Source organism: Hippocampus bargibanti, linkage group LG09 (assembly GCF_051943395.1).
Source record: "Hippocampus bargibanti isolate YZ-2025 linkage group LG09, ASM5194339v1, whole genome shotgun sequence".
Classification (NCBI taxonomy): Eukaryota; Metazoa; Chordata; class Actinopteri; order Syngnathiformes; family Syngnathidae; genus Hippocampus; species Hippocampus bargibanti.
In genome coordinates this window covers 11,248,336-11,274,513 of record NC_142742.1, presented here as the reverse complement: position 1 = coordinate 11,274,513, position 26,178 = coordinate 11,248,336, and the positions used below count along the sequence as shown (strand labels likewise).

Below are 26,178 nucleotides of genomic sequence, written 5' to 3'. Positions count from 1 at the left end.
GACAGCATCCTTGCCACGACTGTCAAACAAAGGAAGGGCTCATCCCCCTGCGGGGATGCTCTGTGGCGCCAGGTTTTCTTATTTTAGAGACAATTGCCGCTTTTCAACATTGCGAGCTCCGCTGTAATTTGTCTAATCAAATCCACAAGCCCACATGAAGCCACTTACATTTAACCACACAGGCCCTCCTGATTTTCTTTTGTAAATTACTAATAGTACGCCAAGACAGAAAATAAAATATTACCTGAGTGAAGTGACAAAAAGCTCTTAGGAAACTGCAGCTACATCAAACCATTTTATTCATTTTTTGCTGAAATGCTTGAATAGAAAAACACTCAAACATTGTGACCACCATATCCTGACCCCCTTCACACTTCATCCCCTGAAGATGTAGGACAAGGTGTTAATATATTCGAGCTGAATAAAACAAAAATACACAAATGCACTGATGTGATGCCAATGCCAGCCATGGCACACATTCAGTGACGTGTGGTGAGGTTCATGGCTGGTGAGGCACTGACGTCATCACAGTCAGATTTACTAACATGAACTCTACACAGTAGCTTATTCACCATTTGATTGGCAACAGTTAATGTGTTTTGTTTAAAATGTCATGTCAGAATTCTTTATACAGACAAACTGTAGCATGGAAAAAAAGAATTAAAAAAAGTTATTATCGTGTTACCTTTACTTATAAATGAAGTCCATGCCCCGCTCCTTCTGAAGAAAGGCATCGATAACTTCTTTATATTCCTTATCTTTCTTCAGTTTTAAAAGTTTCTCTGTCTCAATGGAGATCACTGCGAGTGAGGAAAGTCGTCCTTGATCAGTCCTGTTCCGACTGCATGTTTTCCGTCTTTTCAGTGCTGAGAATCACTGATGCTGTAGTAGCTGGAACAGTGAGCACGAGCTGGAGCAACTTTGTCGCCTCGGGAATAGTTTCAATGAGATCCTTCTGAGCAAAAAAGCTGAGAAGCTATACAGGAGATTTACATCCATCCCTCACCGTTTGTGAGCTATACAGTCCGGTGTTGGTCTTCCTTTAATTATTATCTCCTGCTTCGATTGGAAGTCCAGTTTAGAAAATTCTTTGAATTTAGATATGTAATCCTCCATTCTGAAAATAAGGCCAAGCAACATGAAAAAAATGACTGGACTGGATGGTTGCACTTAACTTACTAACTGTTTACAGTAGCTTGCTGTCACTAATTCTATTATTCTGCAGCCGAGGAGTCTCAAGAGGAATCTCTGGAATCACAAGCGCCCCCTGTCATGAGGTAGGAGAACTGTGTGCCTCATCTAGGCACACAGTTTTGATAAAAATAACATAAAATAAAATAAAATAAAATAAAATAAACATTGTAGTACAGTATTTATAATGTACAGTGACTGTACATTATATACACCAGCCAAACTGTAGAAATTTAGTTCATCTACGAAACGTTTTTAAACACTTTAATAGCGATTTGCAGAGGGACAGCAATGCGGTCTCACTGCAGAGCAAGCCAGCACAGTTCGCAAAGTCATTGCGCAATCCATGGTGAGGCTCAGCCGGCTGCTGCCTCACCGCTCGTCTCTACTTAGTATTTGAACGGTAAATGTGAAAATTCAGCGATTTTGAAAAAAATAAAACAATGGTAAAGTTAAATGGAAGAGAACTTTATAGTACAAATCACTAAATAAATATAACTGTTTAATTTATTTTTTCATTGGATATTTCCATGATGACAGTTGAGGCACGGCCTCACCTGCCTCCCTGTCACTGCATACATTCACATCAACACTTGCGCATATCTCGAAGTCGTCTGGGCGAGATTGGAAATGCATTTTTGATCGGTATGTTTTCCAAATATGAGATGCTGACAGCAGACAAGAGACTCAAACTGACACAGTGTCAGCTTCCTCTGGCAGGGCGGGACCTTCAAGTTTGAAATCACACTCATCAACACCTTAGTCCATCATCTGTGTTTTGGAACGAACTGACAGTTAACTATTTCTCCGCAGGAAGAATAACTGAAGGTTGCAAAGTCCATTTAAAAATTCTTCAACCTTAATTTTTGTAACAGCTTAAAAAAAGAACAATAAAATGTCTTTTTATACTGCACCTACATTACTCTCTGGTGGTTTTGAGGCGGCGCAACCTCAAAGCTGACAAAATGCATAAAGCTTAAAATGTGAGAAAACAGCATTCTGGATGTGTGACGATTTTGGGGTGGGCCGTTGCCATTTATCCCAGCAGCCCCTTCGCACCTCCACATTCAGAAGCAAAACAACAAAAGTAATCGAGATTCAGACAGAAGACGGAATAGTCCCTCAACCCACATGTCACTCATGTTGTTTGTCACAGGGGACTGGGGGGGTGGGGGCATAGTTTTGTACGCAGGGGTGACTTTTTAGCATCAGATCACATCAGATATGCTACTCTCCTCGCTCCCTATTTCCGGCGCAAGTACCTTCTTTGCTTGCTCCCAGCTGCTCTTGGACGCTCTTGGTTCTACAGCCTGCAATTTATTTCACCATTCTGTGAGTGTCTTTTTCAGTGGCGAAACGGCAAGGCCTGCAAAGCCTTCTCTGCTGTCCTAAAAATAGTGGAATCACTGACTGATGTTAATTATATTTTGTCCATGAATTCTTATTAAATAATTCCAAATTTTCTTTCAGCGTCCTTTCATTACTTCTCCCATGTTGCACTGCTTCCAGACCTGTGTTTTTGTGTTTAAGGATTTAACCAATCACATTTCAGGCATCATTTCTGCCAGGGTCAGAAATCTACCCGGATACCTTCACAATCAGTTCTGCAGGACCTGCAGCATTAAAAAAATGTTGATGAGACTGGTGCTTTAACCAATCAGATTTTGGGTTGGCAACTCAAGGCCTGCTGGAAGGCACTGGAAACGTCAGAGTTTTCGCAAACGATGAATGGCTAGTCACATTATTGGATAATCACTAGCCAATCATAGTATCACTCACCGCTACTGATGAGCATACTGGCCAGAAATAGCACACTGTATTTGTAGCAAGCTGCATAAGCAAATATATTGTGTCGATTTAATAGCAGTTTTGTCAACCCACAATTGCTGCAGAAGGAGAAGAAATGGATTTGGTTGGAGATTTACTGTTAAAGCCATTTTCAAGACAAACTTTTCAAGGAAAAATGGATGTCGTTAAGAAAGGCCGGTTAGTTAGCCATTTCCTGGCTAATGATGCCCTCTAGTGGACTTGTAGTAAATCGTACCACACTTTTTCAGTCTGGATTGATTCAGATGTAGCACTACTGAAGGCTTAGCGATGAAATTCATGCCCCGCCACTGGTCTTTTAGTAGTTGTGCTTCTTCACATGATGAAGTCAATTCTTTCTGGAAGCTGATCGGATGTCGGCAACCCAATGCCATGAAAGGTTCTCATTGGAAAAGCCCAGCGAAATAGGGTAAAACCCAAACGCTGTGCTTGAAGCACCTCATTAGCTCTGATCAAATGATGGAAGTGCGTTTCCAGAATGTTTATGTTGGATGGTTATGTTTGCCAAAACCATATGTTTTGTTCATTCTGACTGCGCCGTAAGCATTTTCCCATAGGTCAAATCCTTGACTAAAACAAAGGGGTGACACATGGTCCCACCCAACCCCTCTTTTCTTTTCCCCTTCCATGTCATTTAATTGATGAAAACAACAGAGAGTGACGGACACGGTCGGTGGAGCGTAAAACCTCGCTGACGGACAGGTCAGGAAAGGCGCTGAATAGCTGAGTGCTGTTTAACATGTCTCCCCCTTGTGAGTGACAGCTGCCCCCAATTAACCTCAGGCAGACACGCACACACACACACACACACACACACACACACACACACACACACACACACACACATGCACACACACACACACACACACACACACACACACACACACACACACACACACACACACACACACACACACACACACACACACACACACACACACACATGCTCACTCCCACGCACGGTTGTGTCTTTATTCATTCCATTACCCTTGTTCTGGAGGTGCAGCTCATTTGCATGTTCGACAAACATTATACATGATTTATATCTATACATAACAATCCATGTTCACTGCCATTTCACAGAGGATGTTTGGGTCCCTCTAGCGTGATTCCAGAGTGACGGCCAGCAGGTTGGATTGAACCTCGCCCGCGTGGCAGGCACTCTCATCATATGGACAGCCTCCCTTTGACCTTTTTAAAACGATGGCAACGCATTACTTCCCTTGTGTGCAATATTAACATGAAAACAATGGGAGTTTTGGCTGAGTAAATGTCAATGCTAACATTTCTAAGGGATTGTTCACGAAATGCGGACCATGCAGATGCTGGCAAGGCAAGGCGGATTTATTGACTCGCCCCATTTCAGGTACAAGGAAATTCAATGTGCTTCACACATGTAAAGAAAAAAACATGTTCAAGCAAACCAACCTAACAAGTTAAGATCATTTTATTGGAGGTGAAAGGATGGATACGTTTCTTCTGTTGATGATGGAGCAGAAAACTGAAGCGTTGCCTGCTCTGTGTGTATTTTTCAGCTGGTAAAAGGCTGTATTAGAGATTGATTTGATACAATTGCCGTAAATCAGCTTCCAGTATTTCAGCACCCCAAGATTTTTGACGCGGTTCTTCCTTACTAAGGGTAGTGACTCTTGTTGTTTTTTGTTTTCAGGTAGTCTAACGAGGAAGATTATAGAGTAAACCAGCAGATGGGGCCACATCCTTCAACAAACCCATCCAACGTTTCAGCTATTGCAAGGCAACCAACCGACAGTAAATGATGAACATGGGCACAATTTTCCTCCAGGGCTACTGGGACTTCACATAGGACTATGCACCTCCTAACCAGATCCATGACAAAACGCCTTGCAAGTTTAAACTGCTACTATAATAAAACCTTCATTCACCAAATTACTAAAAATATTTGTAATTCATTCACTGCCAGACATGTGCAAACATATGTGTCCACTCCAATGCCAGGGTTTTTGTCATTGTCACTTGAATTCCAGTACCCACATAATATTGAGTTTTAGGAGTACCTAAACATTCAATACAGCATTGGAAACCTTGGACTCTCTTCTTTCATCAGAAAAAAAGAGTTAATTCCTAAATAATTTTGGTCTGGAGTTATATGAGCATGGAATGAGTTTGTTGGACAAGGATGATGTGGTTGGACAAAATACAAAGCAATACATAGATATTGGTTAATATAGCGCTTTAACAACAGCAGAAGCTGGAACAAAGCGCTAATATGAAAAAAGGGAAATGCGGCCCCCTTGTGGAAAAGAAAAACTACTTCCGGAGGCCATGGCCAGCATTTTATCGGCACCCAAGCATGAAAAAAGAAAACCCGAACAAACTCAGGAATGGCGCTTTACGTCATATTTTCAATTCCAGAATAAATTTGTGAATGGCATTTGAATGAGTTAAAAAAATCATTTTAGCGTTTGTCAAAGATGATCATGTACAAAATCAATCATTAAAAAAAAATCACAACTGTACTCTAATTTGATGACGCAGGCTTCATCATCATTTTCACAAGGTCACAGTTTTTTGTTGCTTTGCGGAGTTCAATAGCCTCAAGAGGGCCTGTGTGACATTCCCAGATCCAGCCAGCCACATCATCTTATGAGGCCCGTGGGAGAAAATCATGTGTATCAACTTTCATGCTCCTTGCTGAAATCTGTACCGAAATGTCAAATGTTCATAGGAAATATATTATATTGAGATTTTATGTCAGCCCTCCGAGGGAAGCCGTAACTCCGAAGTAGACCATGACAAAAAATGAGTTTGACACCCTTTTATGGCATAAAGCACAGGTGTCAAAGTTAAGGCCCGGGGACAAATGCGGTCCAGTACATCATTTTATTCGGTCTGCGAAAGCAAATCAAGCATGTTAAGTGCCATGATGCTGGCTGAAGTCTGAACCAAAATTTCAAATTGTCCCATGTAAACTACAATAATAGTCTTTATTTTTGACTTCAGATTTGAAAACTAGTTATTCATTAATTTGCTTTGCATTCTATATGTAATATGTAGAGGAGATAAAACATTCTAATGGTTTCTTAATGGCCCTCGAGAGGAAACCGCAACTACAATGTGGCCTGCAACAAAAAATGAGTTGACCCCTCTTGTACACAACAACAGGAACTGTAAAAGCCAACTGCACCAAAAACTGCACTCGATATTATTGTAGTGATTTAATACACAATTGTTTTTTCAAGGTCCTCTTCCCATGTACTTTTTAACAAAAGAATAAATAGCTCTGTATTCAAACAAACAATATCAGAATGTGTATATATCTTTGTGACTCCTTTATTACCTGTATATGATAGCTGTATATGATAGCTGTACATGTTAAGCGCTTTGTTACAGATCCAACTGTTGTTAAAGCGCTATATAAATCAATTTGTATTGTATTGTACAGTATTCAATATAGGTGTTATTATATATTATTATTTGTGTGTGTGTGTGTGTGTGTGTGTGTGTGTGTGTGTGTGTGTGTGTGTGTGTGTGTGTGTGTGTGTGTGTGTGTGTGTGTGTGTGTGTGTGTGTGTGTGTGTGTGTGTGTGTGTGTGTGTGTGTGTGTGTGTGTGTGTGTGTGTGCGTGTGGAAAAATCAAAATAAAAAGGATGGAATTTTATTTTATTGGAAACCTATTTGCTGATTTTTAGATTTTCCCAGCGAGCAGTCCTGGTGGTACGCTGCCTGTCGTCCCAAAGTCATCGGGCTAGAATACAGCTCATTTGTGATCCTAATGATGAAGAGAAAATAGATGAATGGATCAGTGAATTGAAAGAGCTTAATACCTAAAACATGTCTAAGAAACATTTCCTTGACTGGATATGAGTGTTATCATAGTGACATTAAGTAAGTTACGCAAAGTTCAGACGACAGGAAAAAGAAAAGAGTCAAATGGAGGAGAGTCCATTCAATATATTATTGTTTAAATGGAAGGCCTTTCATGAACATCCATCTATGTTCCTCAATTGTTGCCATGGAGACATTGGCGGTCATCTTGCGATTGAACTTTAAACAACAAGAGCGCCTTTTTATTTTCCTCCCGAAGAAGCAAATTCCTCTACTTTCCTCCTGTTTCTCATTCTCCACACATACAATTCACAGATTTGGAAAAATTGGAGTGAATGCCCGCAGGCAGTAGTAAATCCCCTCAGGACACAAGAAAAATAACCATTGGTTGTGTTGGACTCGCTCTCGTTATTTAATGATGATGTCAACTGAAAAAATGTCTTGCCAATTTTTGTCCATTTCCCACCCATCCATCATCCATTAACATAACTGAGCAGATTTGGAGTTCTTCCCACATGTGGCCGCAATAAACCAAAGGCTATGTTGGAGGCTTGCTTTAGGTTTGTTACCATGGCGACCGGTTACCAACGAAGCATCTGGCTCATCAAGCCATGTGCCACCTTTGTGTTTCGTTGGGCGAAATGCTGTCTGGCCCTAATACCTAATCAAGCAACATGTGATTGAAGGGGAGCCTTGGATTGAAGATGAATCACAAAAAAGGCCAATGAAATAGTTAAATGTCAGCCCTTTCAGCTATTGTTGGTCCCATCTCTCCTTTTGTCCCCCCACCCCATAATTGTCTTGTACTCAGTAACCTTGGCCATGTCAATAACAACAGCCTGTCAAACTGGCAAAGCCTGTGACTTCAACGCTACATAAAATAAGGTTCATCTGTGACATTGTTATTTCTCATGGTGGATCTTTTTGGGGTCAACAGATGTCTCTTTGGCGGCCAGGTGGTACAGTGGTTAGCTCATTGACCTCACAGTGCAGAGGTCCCGGATTCAATTCCATCTCGTGCCAACTTGATCTTCCATCCTGCCTGCTCTTTGGGCCTGCCTCTACCCCCTACGCTAGAGTTATTAGACGCTGTTGTGATTTGGAGAGAAAACACCCATGATCCAAAAAAGGACCACATTTAATTTTCGTAAGAATTTGAATAAAAGCTCATGATGTCTTATAAAGAATCCTTTAATAATGTCCTAATCATATTTGATAAAAAAAAATCAATCCTTCAAGATCAATCAGAAATAAAAGTTTGTGTTCAATCAACATGGCCTTTGCTGCTTGGAGCCAAGGAGTGCACTATGTTCCTGAACAGGTACTTGGTGGACATGAGTGAATGCGTACATTTGTCCAATCTCACATTGTCCTGGGACTTTGGCAATATGTGGTTAGTGTTCTGCTTCTTAAGTGACGCAAACATATCTAACTCATTCACTGCCAGACAATGTGCAAAATGTGTTCCACTCCAGTGCCAGGGTTTTTGTCATTTTCACTCGAATTACAGGACCAACAGAGTTTTGAGTTTTAGGACTACATAAGTGAACGAGTTAATCACAGTGAAAAAGATGCCATAGTCGCCTATCGCTAATGAATACGTATTTCAGCCATCTTGCTTGCCTGTTTACTTGATGTCCACTTGACACCATTTTTCCTTCTCCTCCTCCTCTTCCTCGGCTACGCAGGCGATGAAGAAATCCAGATGTACACCCTGAGGGTGACAAAGGCTTTGCCTATCACAGCTGTAGATGTCGCGTGCGGCCCTCATCTGCTAAGCCAGCCATTTTGCTGTGGCTGAACAGAAGCAAAAGAACAGATGAAAACTCATAACACAACAGCTTGCCATACAACATAGAACGCAATAATCAGGAAAGAAAGCAAAAGGTCATTTATTGCAGAGTTTTTAAGGATTTGCATGTGTATGCCACTGCATTGCAATCCAAATGACACTTTGGAACTTCCATTTAAGAGGTTACTCAAAAACATGACATTTAAGTGTGAAAGCTATTTCAAACAGAGAACACATTTCAAGGGCTTAAAAGTCATTTGATAGTGACATTCACAATTTTAAAGTTTGGAATGACCATCGGTCAAAGTTTGGAGCTCACAAACATCATCTACAAGGCAGCACTATGAATTGTTTCTTGTTTGCAGTTGATTGTCTTCAGTCAATGACAAGTCAACTGTCCCAACAAGAACATTGTCACCATTCCCATTCGAGCACGTTGAATTTCTTTCATAAAAAAAACCTTGACCTGAATCTGTTAGCAAGCCTTGTACTGTATTATTTTTTCTTTCATCCAGGAAACTACCCCTCATCCTGCACTTTTGACCTTGAAGGCAATGATATTGAATAGTCTTCAGTGGCCGAGTCAATGCACACGATTAAAGTCAAAATGGCAACATTTTCAGGATTGAAGTACTGTATTGAACATTTTTTTTACAGATGTGATATATGATGTAGAAGACAGGAGATTGTTATTAAACATACTGGTCCTTAAAAACCACTCCATTGAAATTATTGCCGCGCCTTGGATTGTTTTCTTCCTCTTGGCAGCCTCCCTGACCAGCCTTTTCATCAGTTTTGCAGGGATGTCCAGTTTAGCTGCATTTTCTTCAATGAACGATGACTATCTTCTCGGTGGTGCAAAGAAAAAGACGTGTTTTGAGTGTAGATATCTCAACAGAGAAAACACCTTGTCCATGTATTAATCAAGAATAGTCATTTAATGATTAGGTACATTAGCCAGGGCTTTTTTTTCCAGTCACAAAGATTCGACGTGCTAGCTTCAAAGCACTCATACGAAACTCACACAAGACAACACATTGATTCATATTTCACATGCTGATTGTCATGAAGAGGCTCGGTGTTGTGTAAGTGATTGGCAAGTGTGCAGAAAGAAATGATGCAATGTCTCAACGTTCCTCTTCAGGAGCAGGCAACCTCAGAGATGTGGGTAAAAAAATACAAGAAAATAAAACTACAAGCAGTGATGAATGGCGACTCAGAACTTTTTTATTGCTAATTGTCAAAATGATTGTTAAAATTTGATGATTAGCATGCCAGGCTCTCGGTTGAGAAGTTCTGTGTTCGAATCTTGGCTCAAAGTCTCCTTTGTGGAGTTTGTGTTTCATTCCCTTGCTTCCTCCAATATTTCAAAAACAACCATGCAGACTCTCCATTTGTATGTAGGTGTGAATTTGAGTACAAATGATGGTTTCTTAATACGATGCCATGCAGTTGACTGAGAATCGAGGGTAGACCCTGCTTTTTTTTCAAAGTTAGTTAGGTGAGAGAAGCTCACCCTAATAAGGATATTCAGTTGGAAGTATAAGGATGGATGGAGTTCATGAAAGTGTGAGCCTCGGAATATGCACAAAATGTCCGATTTACTGTTCAAGTTTGACTATGGACCCTTGAGACGTTTTCATTCTAGCCTGCTAGGATAGACATGTCCACCCAATTTCTTGCTGATTGGCGTTATTTCGAACCAAAAGAGAAGAATTTCACCCACGGGTCCTTGAGATTATTTTGGTTTGTGCTCGTTGTAGTGGTGCTCCAAACAATCGCCCACCTATTTTTGTGGAAAACCACAGAGGCAGAATGTAGTGTTACATTTTCTGATGTGTGAATTGCATCATAAATGGATGGAAATTTGTGGTCGGTATCAGAATCAGCAGCATAAAATCAGTGATCTGAAAACCTTCAGATGCACTTATGATCGAGAACCGGCCAATTTCACAGATTTCATGTTGATCAGTGAAACCAATTTTCTCTTTTCTCCCTCCGTTTCAGAGGGCAGATCACAAATGCTCATACGTGGATACATATTTTATGAGGTTAAAAAAAAACCAAGTCATTTGTCTCAAGAATGGTCACATGGTGGGCAGTGATCCACAGCCCCTTGTGGCCCTTTCAATGGCAAATTCTCAGTCGCGTTCAAATGTCGTAGGATAGCTTCTTTTACGTATTGGGCTGACTGTTGCTCCAATAATTGCACATCAGACACGACAATACGACAACAGTGTCTTTCATATATATATCATCAATGTGTTTAAGCTGGTGATTGATGTACATGTCTATATATATATATATATATATATATATATATATATATATATATATGTGGAAATAAATGTATATATATATGTATATATACTGTATACATTTATTATATATATACAATAAATGTATACATGTATATAATATAATATATATAAGAGGCATATATAATAAATGTATACACGTATACATATATATATATATATATATATATATATATATATATATATATATATATATATATATATATATATATATATATATATATATATATATATACATTTATTTCCACATATATATAGACATGTATATCAATCGCCAGCTTAAACACATTTATGATATGAAATAAATAAAACCTTGACTAAATAAAGAAACAAACAAATATATCAATAAATAAATGAACAAAAATTAAAATTAAAATTAAAATACAAATAAAAACAAAAATAAAAATACAAAAAAAATAAAATAAAATAAAAATAAAAATGAATGATTGAATGAATGAATGAATAAATGAATAAATGAATATTGGGCATGTTGAGGCCCTCAAAAAGGCCATGAACTAGTCTGCAGAATAACCAAGAGAGCAATTCCAAGAGGGTCCTCACATCGCCCGGTGCTCAGGTGTAAATAAAACCTCAGATCAACTCCCCCAAAACATTTAATACTCATAATATAGAACAAGAAACATATTTGTGCGGTAGTTGCATCTGTTCATTCCTCGTGGACTGAAAAAGTGCTGCTTTCGCCTGTCAGGGCAAGCGGTACATCAAGCAATAGCAAACGTCCTCTCGTGAACGCCACAACAGTGACAGCATGACATCACGCGCGTACACACACAATCTCACAAACTTTTGGAGCGGTTGTAAGAAGTTGCTGTTGAGAAGGCGATGGTCCTCATTCTCAATGTTGTTTCCACCAAGTCTTCCGCATGTTCCTCTCAGCTTGGCAAACCACAGTGCACGTTGCTCCCATGCGTGCGCCTTACGAGTAGATAGACCAGTAGATGACGTTGAAGAGGATGTAAGCTCCGGGAAAGACCACACGCGAGTATTTGTCTATGGCGTGCGTGTCGATCCATATGTTCACGTAGCCCCTGGAGGGCTTCACCTGGCCCGTGAGTTGCGGATCGTTTAGGGCCACCTGAGCCAGAATCCGATCCTGGCGCCCGCCGTTCTCCGGCATACTGTAGTTCCCCGTGGTGTTGATGTCCATGGCGCCGTATCCATGGCCTTTGCTGCTTGGAGCCAAGGAGTGCACTATGTTCCTGAACAGGTACTTGGTGGACATGAGTGAATGCGTACATTTGTCCAATCTCACATTGTCCTGGGACTTTGGCAATATGTGGTTAGTGTTCTGCTTCTTCAGTGACGCAAACATATCTAACTCATTCACTGCCAGACAATGTGCAAAATGTGTTCCACTCCAGTGCCAGGGTTTTTGTCATTTTCACTCGAATTACAGGACCAACAGAGTTTTGAGTTTTAGGACTACATAAGTAAACGAGTTAATCACAGTGAAAAAGATGCCATAGTCGCCTATCGCTAATGAATACGTATTTCAGCCATCTTGCTTGCCTGTTTACTTGATGTCCACTTGACACCATTTTTCCTTCTCCTCCTCCTCTTCCTCGGCTACGCAGGCGATGAAGAAATCCAGATGTACACCCTGAGGGTGACAAAGGCTTTGCCTATCACAGCTGTAGATGTCGCGTGCGGCCCTCATCTGCTAAGCCAGCCATTTTGCTGTGGCTGAACAGAAGCAAAAGAACAGATGAAAACTCATAACACAACAGCTTGCCATACAACAAAGAACGCAATAATCAGGAAAGAAAGCAAAAGGTCATTTATTGCAGAGTTTTTAAGGATTTGCATGTGTATGCCACTGCATTGCAATCCAAATGACACTTTGGAACTTCCATTTAAGAGGTTACTCAAAAACATGACATTTAAGTGTGAAAGCTATTTCAAACAGAGAACACATTTCAAGGGCTTAAAAGTCATTTGATAGTGAAATTCACAATTTTAAAGTTTGGAATGACCATCGGTCAAAGTTTGGAGCTCACAAACATCATCTACAAGGCAGCACTATGAATTGTTTCTTGTTTGCAGTTGATTGTCTTCAGTCAATGACAAGTCAACTGTGCCAACAAGAACATTGTCACCATTCCCATTCGAGCACGTTGAATTTCTTTCATAAAAAAAAACCTTGACCTGAATCTGTTAGCAAGCCTTGTACTGTATTATTTTTTCTTTCATCCAGGAACACTACCCCTCATCCTGCACTTTTGACCTTGAAGGCAATGATATTGAATAGTCTTCAGTGGCCGAGTCAATGCACACGATTAAAGTCAAAATTGCAACATTTTCAGGATTGAAGTACTGTATTGAACATTTTTTTACAGATGTGATATATGATGTAGAAGACAGGAGATTGTTATTAAACATACTGGTCCTTAAAAACCACTCCATTGAAATTATTGCCGCGCCTTGGATTGTTTTCTTCCTCTTGGCAGCCTCCCTGACCAGCCTTTTCATCAGTTTTGCAGGGATGTCCAGTTTAGCTGCATTTTCTTCAATGAACGATGACTATCTTCTCGGTGGTGCAAAGAAAAAGACGTGTTTTGAGTGTAGATATCTCAACAGAGAAAACACCTTGTCCATGTATTAATCAAGAATAGTCATTTAATGATTAGGTACATTCGCCAGGGCTTTTTTTTCCAGTCACAAAGATTCGACGTGCTAGCTTCAAAGCACTCATACGAAACTCACACAAGACAACACATTGATTCATATTTCACATGCTGATTGTCATGAAGAGGCTCGGTGTTGTGTAAGTGATTGGCAAGTGTGCAGAAAGAAATGATGCAATGTCTCAACGTTCCTCTTCAGGAGCAGGCAACCTCAGAGATGTGGGTAAAAAAATACAAGAAAATAAAACTACAAGCAGTGATGAATGGCGACTCAGAACTTTTTTATTGCTAATTGTCAAAATGATTGTTAAAATTTGATGATTAGCATGCCAGGCTCTCGGTTGAGAAGTTCTGTGTTCGAATCTTGGCTCAAAGTCTCCTTTGTGGAGTTTGTGTTTCATTCCCTTGCTTCCTCCAATATTTCAAAAACAACCATGCAGACTCTCCATTTGTATGTAGGTGTGAATTTGAGTACAAATGATGGTTTCTTAATACGATGCCATGCAGTTGACTGAGAATCGAGGGTAGACCCTGCTTTTTTTTCAAAGTTAGTTAGGTGAGAGAAGCTCACCCTAATAAGGATATTCAGTTGGAAGTATAAGGATGGATGGAGTTCATGAAAGTGTGAGCCTCGGAATATGCACAAAATGTCCGATTTACTGTTCAAGTTTGACTATGGACCCTTGAGACGTTTTCATTCTAGCCTGCTAGGATAGACATGTCCACCCAATTTCTTGCTGATTGGCGTTATTTCGAACCAAAAGAGAAGAATTTCACCCACGGGTCCTTGAGATTATTTTGGTTTGTGCTCGTTGTAGTGGTGCTCCAAACAATCGCCCACCTATTTTTGTGGAAAACCACAGAGGCAGAATGTAGTGTTACATTTTCTGATGTGTGAATTGCATCATAAATGGATGGAAATTTGTGGTCGGTATCAGAATCAGCAGCATAAAATCAGTGATCTGAAAACCTTCAGATGCACTTATGATCGAGAACCGGCCAATTTCACAGATTTCATGTTGATCAGTGAAACCAATTTTCTCTTTTCTCCCTCCGTTTCAGAGGGCAGATCACAAATGGTACGTGGATACATATTTTATGAGGTTAAAAAAAAACCAAGTCATTTGTCTCAAGAATGGTCACATGGTGGGCAGTGATCCACAGCCCCTTGTGGCCCTTTCAATGGCAAATTCTCAGTCGCGTTCAAATGTCGTAGGATAGCTTCTTTTACGTATTGGGCTGACTGTTGCTCCAATAATTGCACATCAGACACGACAATACGACAACAGTGTCTTTCATATATATATCATCAATGTGTTTAAGCTGGTGATTGATGTACATGTCTATATATATATATATATATATATATATATATATATATATATGTGGAAATAAATGTATATATATATGTATATATACTGTATACATTTATTATATATATACAATAAATGTATACATGTATATAATATAATATATATAAGAGGCATATATAATAAATGTATACACGTATATATATATATATATATATATATATATATATATATATATATATATATATATATATATATATAGTACACACGTATACAGTACATATACATATATATACATTTATTTCCACATATATATAGACATGTATATCAATCGCCAGCTTAAACACATTTATGATATGAAATAAATAAAACCTTGACTAAATAAAGAAACAAACAAATATATCAATAAATAAATGAACAAAAATTAAAATTAAAATTAAAATTAAAATTAAAATACAAATAAAAAAAAATAAAATAAAAATAAAAATGAATGATTGAATGAATGAATGAATAAATGAATAAATGAATATTGGGCATGTTGAGGCCCTCAAAAAGGCCATGAACTAGTCTGCAGAATAACCAAGAGAGCAATTCCAAGAGGGTCCTCACATCGCCCGGTGCTCAGGTGTAAATAAAACCTCAGATCAACTCCCCCAAAACATTTAATACTCATAATATAGAACAAGAAACATATTTGTGCGGTAGTTGCATCTGTTCATTCCTCGTGTGATTTGAGGGTCAATCATCATATCGTCCGGGTTGCCGATGCCGCACGTGCAGGGCAGCTGGTCAAGCAAATGTGAAAAAATATATAGAGTGATTATTTATTTGTTTATCCTTCTCCCAAGGATAACAAACAACTGGAGATATTTATTGGGCAATGTTTGTGCTGGAAATGGCTCTCGGGGGTATGTGGGTGAGCTTGGCTCCATATGCTTGGCATTTGCCACGTGATATATTATCGTCTGGGTGAGCTCCAGGCCTGCATTGATTGGCCGTGGCCTTGAGAGAGGCTTACACTGATGCAATTTAGAAAACAGTCACAGCAAATTAACATCATATATTATTCTGACTCACATGTGCTACTTTAGAATCTAATTTGCATCGCTTATTGCCTGATTTATATGACTTGTAACTTGTAAATAACTTGTAAAATTATATGAATTGTAATTTAACAATTACCGTATTTTCCAGTGTATAAGGCGCACCCAAAAGCCTTCATTTTCTTCAAAAGACGACCCTGTGCTTTATATGCAGTTGCACCTTATATATGAAGTAATATTGAGCTGCAACACGTCTCGCAATGACTGTCACCAGCCACCGACTCCATTTCCCCCACCGTAGATGAAATCGTGCTTCACCGAAGCCCCTACTGTAGCGCCTTATAATGTGGTGTGCCTTATATTTGGAAATCTTTTCATGTGGAAAACTGTTTTCATTCATTGAAGGTGCCTTCAAGTCCGGTGCGCCTTACACATGGAAAAAGTTTGAAAATTCATTGAGGGTGCGCATTATGATGCCATGGACTCGAGGGGCCACAAAAAAAAAAAAAAAAAAAAAAAAAAAAAAAAAAAAAAAAAAAAAAAAAAAAAAAAAAAAAAAAAAAAAAAAAAAAAAAAAAAAAAAAAAAAAAAAAAAAAAAAAAAAAAAAAAAAAAAAAAAAAAAAAAAAAAAAAAAAAAAAAAAAAAAAAAAAAAAAAAAAAAAAAAAAAAAAAAAAAAAAAAAAAAAAAAAAAAAAAAAAAAAAAAAAAAAAAAAAAAAAAAAAAAAAAAAAAAAAAAAAAAAAAAAAAAAAAAAAAAAAAAACCCCCCCCCCCCCCCCCCCCCCCCCCCCCCCCCCCCCCCCCCCCCCCCCCCCCCCCCCCCCCCCCCCCCCCCCCCCCCCCCCCCCCCCCCCCCCCCCCCCCCCCCCCCCCCCCCCCCCCCCCCCCCCCCCCCCCCCCCCCCCCCCCCCCCCCCCCCCCCCCCCCCCCCCCCCCCCCCCCCCCCCAAATTTATTCGGGAATTGAAAATATGATGAAGAGCGCCATTCCCGAATTTTTTTGGGTTTTGTTTTTTCATGCTTGAGTGCCGATAAAGCGTTGGCCATCACCTCATGATTTTTTTTTCCACAAGGGGGCAGCATTTCCCTTTTTTCCATATTAGCGCTTTGTTCCAACTTCAGCTGTTGTTAAACCGCTATATAAACCAATATGTATGTATTGTACTGTATTTTGGACAGCCGCCCTCATTTCAAGCTCATATAACTCCATACCCATAGAATTTTGGAATTAACTCATATTTTCTAATGGAAGAAGAGAGTCTAAGGTGAAAGTGGATTGGATTGGATTTGCCTTTATTAGTCTCGCAGTGGAGAAATTTCAACATTTCACAGCAGCAAAGTTATGAAAGAAATGAAAGTAGAAAAGCAAAACACAGGAGCTGCTGGAAAGGCAACAGCAATCAGGCCAGTCGTTAGTCAGAACAATAGGAACAATCAGTGGAGCTGCAGGGAGTAGTCCTCTGCTCCCCCCAACCTGACTGCAGGGACCTATCATAGCAGAGTCTGGCACCGCCACGTCTGGACAGTAGGGATATATATAGGGCCTAAACTACCAGTAAGACTTTAGTTTGCTGACGAAGTTTCTTGGATAAGAAGCGAAACGTCCGACACCTTCAAAGAAGTACAGATGACGGCTAAAGAAACCTTTTCATCAATTGACCACTCCTGTACGAGACCTTACACAGACGAAGAGAGTCTAAGGTTTCCAACACTGTATTGAATGTTTATGTAATCCTAAAACTAAATATTCTGTGGGTCCTGGAATTCGAGTGACAATGACAAAAACCCTGCCACTGGTGTGGACACTGTTTTGCACATGTCTGGCAGTGAATGAGTTAATATATTGTAGAATATATAGTCAAAACCAAGTCAAAATGGAGTAGACAACTGGGCTGCAACCAAAAACTGAGTCAGTCTCAACTATTTTGCTGTCCAAAGAAGATCAATTGAATCATTATCGAGGTACACCATGCTCTCCCTCTACTGTATATTTCAGAGCAATTTTGCTACTTTGCTGCATGATGCTATTATGACAAACAAAATTATGAAATATGCTTTTTAAGGAACACAAAACCCCTCTCCATTGTATTCTGATGAACATGTAGGCCTATTATGCAACTGTATTTTATTGTCAGTCAATATGAGGATACTTGGAGAGTATTTTTCAAAGCGGTAGACTACTTGTGAAGTATTTGTTCTAGTGGAAATAAGCCATTTTCAGATTTTGCAAAGGCAACATTTAATCATGTTGCCTGTATAATAACTTTTGCTTCACCGCAGTTATTATTCTTTTTTTTAGCTTGACAATGGAGTATGTTTCAGGAATTGAGTTGAAGCTAAGTAATAGCATTGCAATTTTTCCTCAGGATGTCATGTCCCTGAATGGATCTCATCACATGTGGTTAATTGGATTTCAGGGGCATATTTGTTTTGGTACCAGCACGATGATATACTTTGATGAACTGTATTAACCAGCCCAATGGTCTCATGCATACATTTTTTTCTCATTCTTATTTTCCTTTAATAAAAAGCATCACCTGCAGATTTCTGTGGAATTCAGTTTCTAATTGCTTTTGCAGTTTCTATTACAGTACACTGTTAATTGTGTTAATTGTGTTAATTAATTCTGAATGAGCAGCACCGTTTTTCAGGAGATATTTTTTGGGGGTGGGATACAAATCAAAGGCCTAGAGGACACCCGTAGGAGAGGGTTTCTTTGAAAGCCTTCCTTTGTGAACATTAAAGCTGCCTAACTCAAAACTGTCTTACACAAAACTGGGAACGGTTGATCCCTGGAGCTGACTGAAAGTGGGTGCACAGGTGCCGGCCGGGGAAGGGGTTACCTAACGGGACTCTGGCGGGTACGGCCCTGCGGTCGATCCAGAAGGACACCCAAGACAACATGACCATGAGTGTCGCGGGAAAATAGGTCTGCAGCAGGAAGAAGAAAATGTGGCGCCGCAAGGTGAAGTGCTGTTGAATGAGCGAAACTTTAAAAAAACAAAATAAAATTACTTCCTACTCAGATACTAAGGATGCCATGGACTCGAGGGGCCGTGAAAAAAAACGGGTGAGATTCACCATTAATATACGTACTGTAATTACAAGATAAGATAAGAAAACCTTTTTAGTCTCACAATGGAGAATTAATACTATTAATGCTTTATTTCAAATCATGAAAGAAAGTCAATAAAAGTTAATACATTCAATTAAATAAGGAAACAGGAACAAGGTGAATTAGTTTGAAACTGCCCCCCACCCCCACCTCAGAGGGTGGCCCGTGCTTCACCTTCGTTAAATTAATTTCTTGCTTTGTGATCATTAATCTATGATGGTGGTCGTTTTAATTTAAGTGGTGCATTTATTTTCAATCTAATTTCGGAGAAATAGTTCATATTCAAAGGCGTGGTGCTCGACTGCTTAACACGTCTGCCTCGCAGTGCAGAGGTGTAGGATTCGATTGCAGGTGCAGCCATCATATATGTGAAGTAATGTTGAGCCACAACTACTGTCAGTAGCCACTGACTCCATTTCCCCCTTGAGAAGAAGTCGTGCATCACCCCAGCTTCTACTGGGGTGACCCATCTTTTTTTTAATTTCTGGTGCCTGACTTTGTTCGGGTCATGGTGAAATTGAGTTTTTTGCATTGATTATCACAATGATGACAAGATTTTGTCATCCGAAGCAATCCTCACTCCACATTCATCAGGTTATCAAAGAGAGAAGTTTTATTGCACTGTATTTTCATTTAATTTGCTGATATATCATGATACACGTGCATGATGCAATACATGTCAACGTTGCTTGAAAAAAAGCACAGCTAAAAAAAGACTTTAAGATGGTGACTGAGTGAGGAGTGGATTATTTTAATATATTTCCCCTGGAGGAAAATGTACACATGACATTATAGTAATCTTTCTTCCCTGTGCCAAGTATTTGGCATGTAATATGGGTTTTAGTTTGAATTTTCACCGGTCTATGAGGCCGTTTAAGATGGAAAATAGGACTGGAGATTTGAATTTGCGTCATCCAACCATTCGTTATCCATTTACATTTTCTCTTCTTTGTTTCGGTCTTTTGCACATCGTAGAAAAGCAAATCTTCCTCCAGGCAACGTGCATTCAGTTTTCTAACAATATGTGTTCTGCAGAAGGGAAAAAGCTGATCTGAATGTGAAACAATTTAGTTCTTATTGGCTTGAATAACTCCCCCCTTGGGTACACTGTTCACTTGGGTACACTCGTGGAGGCCTTCAAAACAAATGTTCTCATTTTCCTCAGGTCATTTGTTTGCTCAAGTGCAGTGCAGCCAATAATCACCGCAAGAGACAAAATGAAAGCACATTTTTCAACACGTCCCAGGTCACACGCTCCATTAACAATTTAAACGGCAAAAAAAAACAGCAACACTTACTCTCTCCCTAAGCTTCCTCTCTTTCCTTTCCTGCACGGTGGATAGGTAGTTGACGGCGGCGTACTCTATCACCGACAGGAATACAAAAACAAAGCTGACCCACAGATAAATGTCCACCGCCTTGATATAGGAAACCCGCGGCATGGAGGCGTTTACTCCGGTGATGATGGTGGACATGGTGAGCACAGTGGTGATCCCTGCCAAGAGAAACAAAATATAACATGTCAGCTGGTGACAAGCCCATGTGAAATCAGAAATTACAATACATCGCAATACTAAACGGCGTGAGATGCGATTATTTGCGTGTTTGTGTGCTTCACTGCAAGGTCAGAGAGCAAGTTAACATGGAGGACACAGTCTGCCTGCAGCTGTCCTCGGTGGTGGGCCTCCGGCTTTAGTGTCACAATGGGAAATAAACAGCTTTTTATTTGTGAGGCTGTAGCAGGAAAAACCTGCATTCAAAATTAGGAATGTGTTGTTGTTTTTTGGTCCTAAATTCACGACGCAAATTAATTGCCTACTTTGCTAACTTGATTAAACGGCATTGAGACCAACGTGAATGAATGTGAACAATTTCATTCTTGACTGATCATGTCTTGAAGTAATTGAGATAACATGGAGTGCACGTCTTGGCAGATGCTATTGATTGAGCCTAAACTAGCACGTGAAAAACGACATGACGAAAGCGCCATTCGGAACTTCCTCCCCCATTTCTTCGTAAGTCGGTGCCATGGAAACAGCAATTCAGATCATTTCGATTTCACCATCTCATTAAAAATAATAGTGTGTGGTCTAAAGTCAAAAAACCCGAAGGTCAAAATTGGTCGAAATTATGTAAAAAAAAGAGGGGGCTGGGAATTTAAACCACATTAACACTGGATCAGCCCACCCTTAAAAATGAAATGAAGATTAAAGTTGCTGAACTCATTCACTGCCATTCACAAATTTATTCGGGAATTGAAAATATGATGAAGAGCGCCATTCCCGAATTTTTTTGGGTTTTGTTTTTTCATGCTTGAGTGCCGATAAAGCGTTGGCCATCACCTCATGATTTTTTTTCCACAAGGGGGCAGCATTTCCCTTTTTTCCATATTAGCGCTTTGTTCCAACTTCAGCTGTTGTTAAACCGCTATATAAACCAATATGTATGTATTGTACTGTATTTTGGACAGCCGCCCTCATTTCAAGCTCATATAACTCCATACCCATAGAATTTTGGAATTAACTCATATTTTCTAATGGAAGAAGAGAGTCTAAGGTGAAAGTGGATTGGATTGGATTTGCCTTTATTAGTCTCGCAGTGGAGAAATTTCAACATTTCACAGCAGCAAAGTTATGAAAGAAATGAAAGTAGAAAAGCAAAACACAGGAGCTGCTGGAAAGGCAACAGCAATCAGGCCAGTCGTTAGTCAGAACAATAGGAACAATCAGTGGAGCTGCAGGGAGTAGTCCTCTGCTCCCCCCAACCTGACTGCAGGGACCTATCATAGCAGAGTCTGGCACCGCCACGTCTGGACAGTAGGGATATATATAGGGCCTAAACTACCAGTAAGACTTTAGTTTGCTGACGAAGTTTCTTGGATAAGAAGCGAAACGTCCGACACCTTCAAAGAAGTACAGATGACGGCTAAAGAAACCTTTTCATCGATTGACCACTCCTGTACGAGACCTTACACAGACGAAGAGAGTCTAAGGTTTCCAACACTGTATTGAATGTTTATGTAATCCTAAAACTAAATATTCTGTGGGTCCTGGAATTCGAGTGACAATGACAAAAACCCTGCCACTGGTGTGGACACTGTTTTGCACATGTCTGGCAGTGAATGAGTTAATATATTGTAGAATATATAGTCAAAACCAAGTCAAAATGGAGTAGACAACTGGGCTGCAACCAAAAACTGAGTCAGTCTCAACTATTTTGCTGTCCAAAGAAGATCAATTGAATCATTATCGAGGTACACCATGCTCTCCCTCTACTGTATATTTCAGAGCAATTTTGCTACTTTGCTGCATGATGCTATTATGACAAACAAAATTATGAAATATGCTTTTTAAGGAACACAAAACTCCTCTCCATTGTATTCTGATGAACATGTAGGCCTATTATGCAACTGTATTTTATTGTCAGTCAATATGAGGATATTTGGAGAGTATTTTTCAAAGCGGTAGACTACTTGTGAAGTATTTGTTCTAGTGGAAATAAGCCATTTTCAGATTTTGCAAAGGCAACATTTAATCATGTTGCCTGTATAATAACTTTTGCTTCACCGCAGTTATTATTCTTTTTTTTTAGCTTGACAATGGAGTATGTTTCAGGAATTGAGTTGAAGCTAAGTAATAGCATTGCAATTTTTCCTCAGGATGTCATGTCCCTGAATGGATCTCATCACATGTGGTTAATTGGATTTCAGGGGCATATTTGTTTTGGTACCAGCACGATGATATACTTTGATGAACTGTATTAACCAGCCCAATGGTCTCATGCATACATTTTTTTCTCATTCTTATTTTCCTTTAATAAAAAGCATCACCTGCAGATTTCTGTGGAATTCAGTTTCTAATTGCTTTTGCAGTTTCTATTACAGTACACTGTTAATTGTGTTAATTAATTCTGAATGAGCAGCACCGTTTTTCAGGAGATATTTTTTGGGGGTGGGCTACAAATCAAAGGCCTAGAGGACACCCGTAGGAGAGGGTTTCTTTGAAAGCCTTTCTTTGTGAACATTAAAGCTGCCTAACTCAAAACTGTCTTACACAAAACTGGGACCGGTTGATCCCTGGAGCTGACTGAAAGTGGGTGCACAGGTGCCGGCCGGGGAAGGGGTTACCTAACGGGACTCTGGCGGGTACGGCCCTGCGGTCGATCCAGAAGGACACCCAAGACAACATGACCATGAGTGTCGCGGGAAAATAGGTCTGCAGCAGGAAGAAGAAAATGTGGCGCCGCAGGGTGAAGTGGATGTACAAGCGGTTGTACCAGCCTAGGAAAAACAAACAAATATACACACACACACACACACACATGCACACAAACACGCACAGTGATGTGTACCAGCAGTTGATTGGACGTGAAACCACTTCAAGGAAAAGGTTCATGCTATTTCTGGCGAGGGAAGATAGCGCGCAAAATCCTTTTAACACTTCAGAGGCTCTTGTGAGCAGCGATGGGATGGGCGCTCGGAAAAGCGCTGCAGGGCCTTCAAAGCGCCGCACAAGTTGTTCGAAGTCATTTGATGCATTCGTTGTCAGTGTGAAATTTAAATACTAGCCCGGTTTAGTGCAAGGAGCACAATTTACATCGAGTTGGAATTTGCCCAAAGAATTTCGCCCACACTGATCCATCGTGTGGGATAGCCTCTGAAACCTAAACGAGTAGAATTGGAACTCTCATGTGGACGCTGGTCGGCATCTGGAAGGAGGAGATTACCTGTGCTGCTATAGAAAGCCAGCTTGGTGGTGGTGTGAAATTTCTGGATGAGGAACTGGGACAGGGATATTCTGTCGTCTGTGTTCAGGGATTCGTTGCCTTTCTTCCAGTAAAGCATCAAGTCATCGTCCGTGTACGCATCTGTGAGACCGGGTAACAGACCAACCCATGACAATAGCTGCTCCCCCCGTCCTGAACTTGAACACAGTGGTTCAAAGTGGTTCAAGCCCGCAATGAGAAGAAAGGAGCGTCAGCGCAAAGCGGCGATGCATATGTGGAACTGTCGCGGATTGGAATTGAAACGGATTTACATGGGACAGGAGATGCAACAATATCTTTTCGTCAGTGGATGCTACAGCTTCGTGTATACTTTCAACATTTAGCTTGAAGCAGATCTGCACATTCCAACATGACATCCCTGATCCACTGATGAAAAGAAGGCTTTCATCCTCTCCTCTTTCATCTCGAACTGCTTCATACAACAACAAATGTGCAGAACGTGCTTAGGATTGAATAACCGTATGTATATTTTGTGTTGTGTCACATTATTTGGTATTTAGTTGTTTTTAGTTGTTTTGACTTCAAGATGGTGCCGCGAGATTGGCTGCCTTTACAGCAACTTGAATTTAGTTTTTTCTACTTCTTCCTTTCCTTTCATAGCCTTTCTGCTGTGAAATGTAAATTTCTCCACTGCGAGACTAATAAAGGCTAATCCAATCCAATACAAAACCAACTTTGAACCACTTTGAGCCATAAATCTATAACTCCAATCATTACCATTTCGAACATTGGACAGTATATCAGGCATTTATTTCAGGTCATTGTCACAGCAAATCTATAGTTTGTTGGGTTGATAACTGAATGAATCAGATGAAAATAAAACATCTCTAAATCGAGTACAATCCATTTCTGTTTTTAATTGTAAAATGAATTTGTATCGACATTGGAAAGCGCAATAGCCCAACACTAACTGCTAAGTGTAGTAAAAGACTGACATGAAAATCAGGAAGCGCTTAGTGTGACTTATTGTGCCACACCCACTGTACTGTAACGAGTTCATTGCATGTTCTCTTTGCTGACCTCCAAAATATTACACATAAAGATTGTTGTAAAGTGTATTTTATTCTTATAGACTCATGTTGAATGTTATCGAAAGTCATTAAATTTGTCCAAATGGGCCACACTGAGTTAGCTGAGTTTAAAACAGCAAAAACCTTTATACATTTAGGTCAAGCTATCTATCGTGCACTGCATCTTGATCGTATCAGATGCAGCAGAACACAAGTAAAAAGGGTTTGGTTGGTGTTGTTGTTTTTTCTTTTTTCTTTCAAGATATGAAAGATTTGGTGATGAATCTACTCACAGCTTTCTATCTCCAAAGAGCATGTTTGGGTATCCAGAGGGAAGCGGCTGAGGTCCATGTTGCACATGGCGGTGACCGTGACCCTAATTTACAAGACACAAATGCAGACATGCACACGCACGCACGCACGCATGCACACGCAGAAAGCACACGAAGACACGCACGCACACGCACACACATAATAGATTGTAAACTGCGATCTTGCGGTGGTCTTTGTTGTAAGATGAGTTGCCTTCCAACAAGAGCACAATGGTGGTTATTATTCCTTCACTGAATGTTTCATGAATCTTTTCATATTGTCCTGAGATGAATTCAACTCAATATCACATTTGCATTGTACTGTGATTACGGTTATTACTGTTCTGTTTAAATTCTATAGTCTGCATCTACAATTCAGTTTTATACCCACTGCGTCTCTGAGAACAGCTTTTCTTTGGCTGATCATTCTTTCACTTTCACACAACGGACCATGAATAATTCAAAGAATTTGTCTAGGAAAATTGCAAACATGACAGATAGAACTGTTCCATGAAAGGTAAAAATAAATGTACTATCGTCCCTAACCTTTTAGAACAAACGTTTACAAAATAATAATAATAATAATAATAATAATAATAATAATAATAATAATAACTTCAATGCTTATCTCGTTGATGAGACCACCGAAAAATACACTGCCTCATCCCGACAGGTTTTTCCAAACAAGGTAGGCAATAAGCTTCAGGATGGTGTCATGCAAACTGCAACTCAGACCAAAAAAATGAAATGTTTCCCATCTGCTGTGTTTACCTGAGGCTGTAGAGGACGTTGCCATCAGGATAAACTCTCAGCATGACATTGTCGGTGGTGGTGTCATGGATGAAAGAGCGCTTAGAGTGCACAAAGAACATGTCCGGGACCCAAATCTTCTTCACCAGGCGACTGTCAAATGTCATGCTCTGGTTGTTAGTGCTGGGGAAGGACAGTCTCTCATCTTTCCAGTAGTGACGCAGATATAATGTCATGGTGAAGTCCTACAAGAAATACATATACAGTGATACCCC

At 39.9% G+C, this 26,178-nt stretch overlaps 1 protein-coding gene across 3 annotated transcripts in view; it reads right to left on the bottom strand.

The window, feature by feature from the left end:
* Positions 1–11,203: 11,203 nt before the first annotated feature.
* LOC148893656 (gamma-aminobutyric acid receptor subunit rho-1-like) overlaps positions 11,204–26,178 on the bottom strand; it is a 28,315-nt gene continuing 13,340 nt past the window's right edge. For all 3 annotated transcript variants that reach the window (XM_089004802.1, XM_089004801.1, XM_089004803.1), the window contains 7 exons: positions 25,925–26,148; positions 25,136–25,218; positions 23,773–23,913; positions 23,174–23,326; positions 20,346–20,542; positions 15,617–15,675; positions 11,204–12,116 (listed from right to left, as the gene is read on the bottom strand). In XM_089004802.1, the coding sequence (XP_088860928.1) occupies positions 11,873–12,116; positions 15,617–15,675; positions 20,346–20,542; positions 23,174–23,326; positions 23,773–23,913; positions 25,136–25,218; positions 25,925–26,148 (1,101 nt within the window). In that variant the 3' untranslated portion in view covers positions 11,204–11,872. The remainder of the gene's footprint in view (positions 12,117–15,616; positions 15,676–20,345; positions 20,543–23,173; positions 23,327–23,772; positions 23,914–25,135; positions 25,219–25,924; positions 26,149–26,178) is intronic.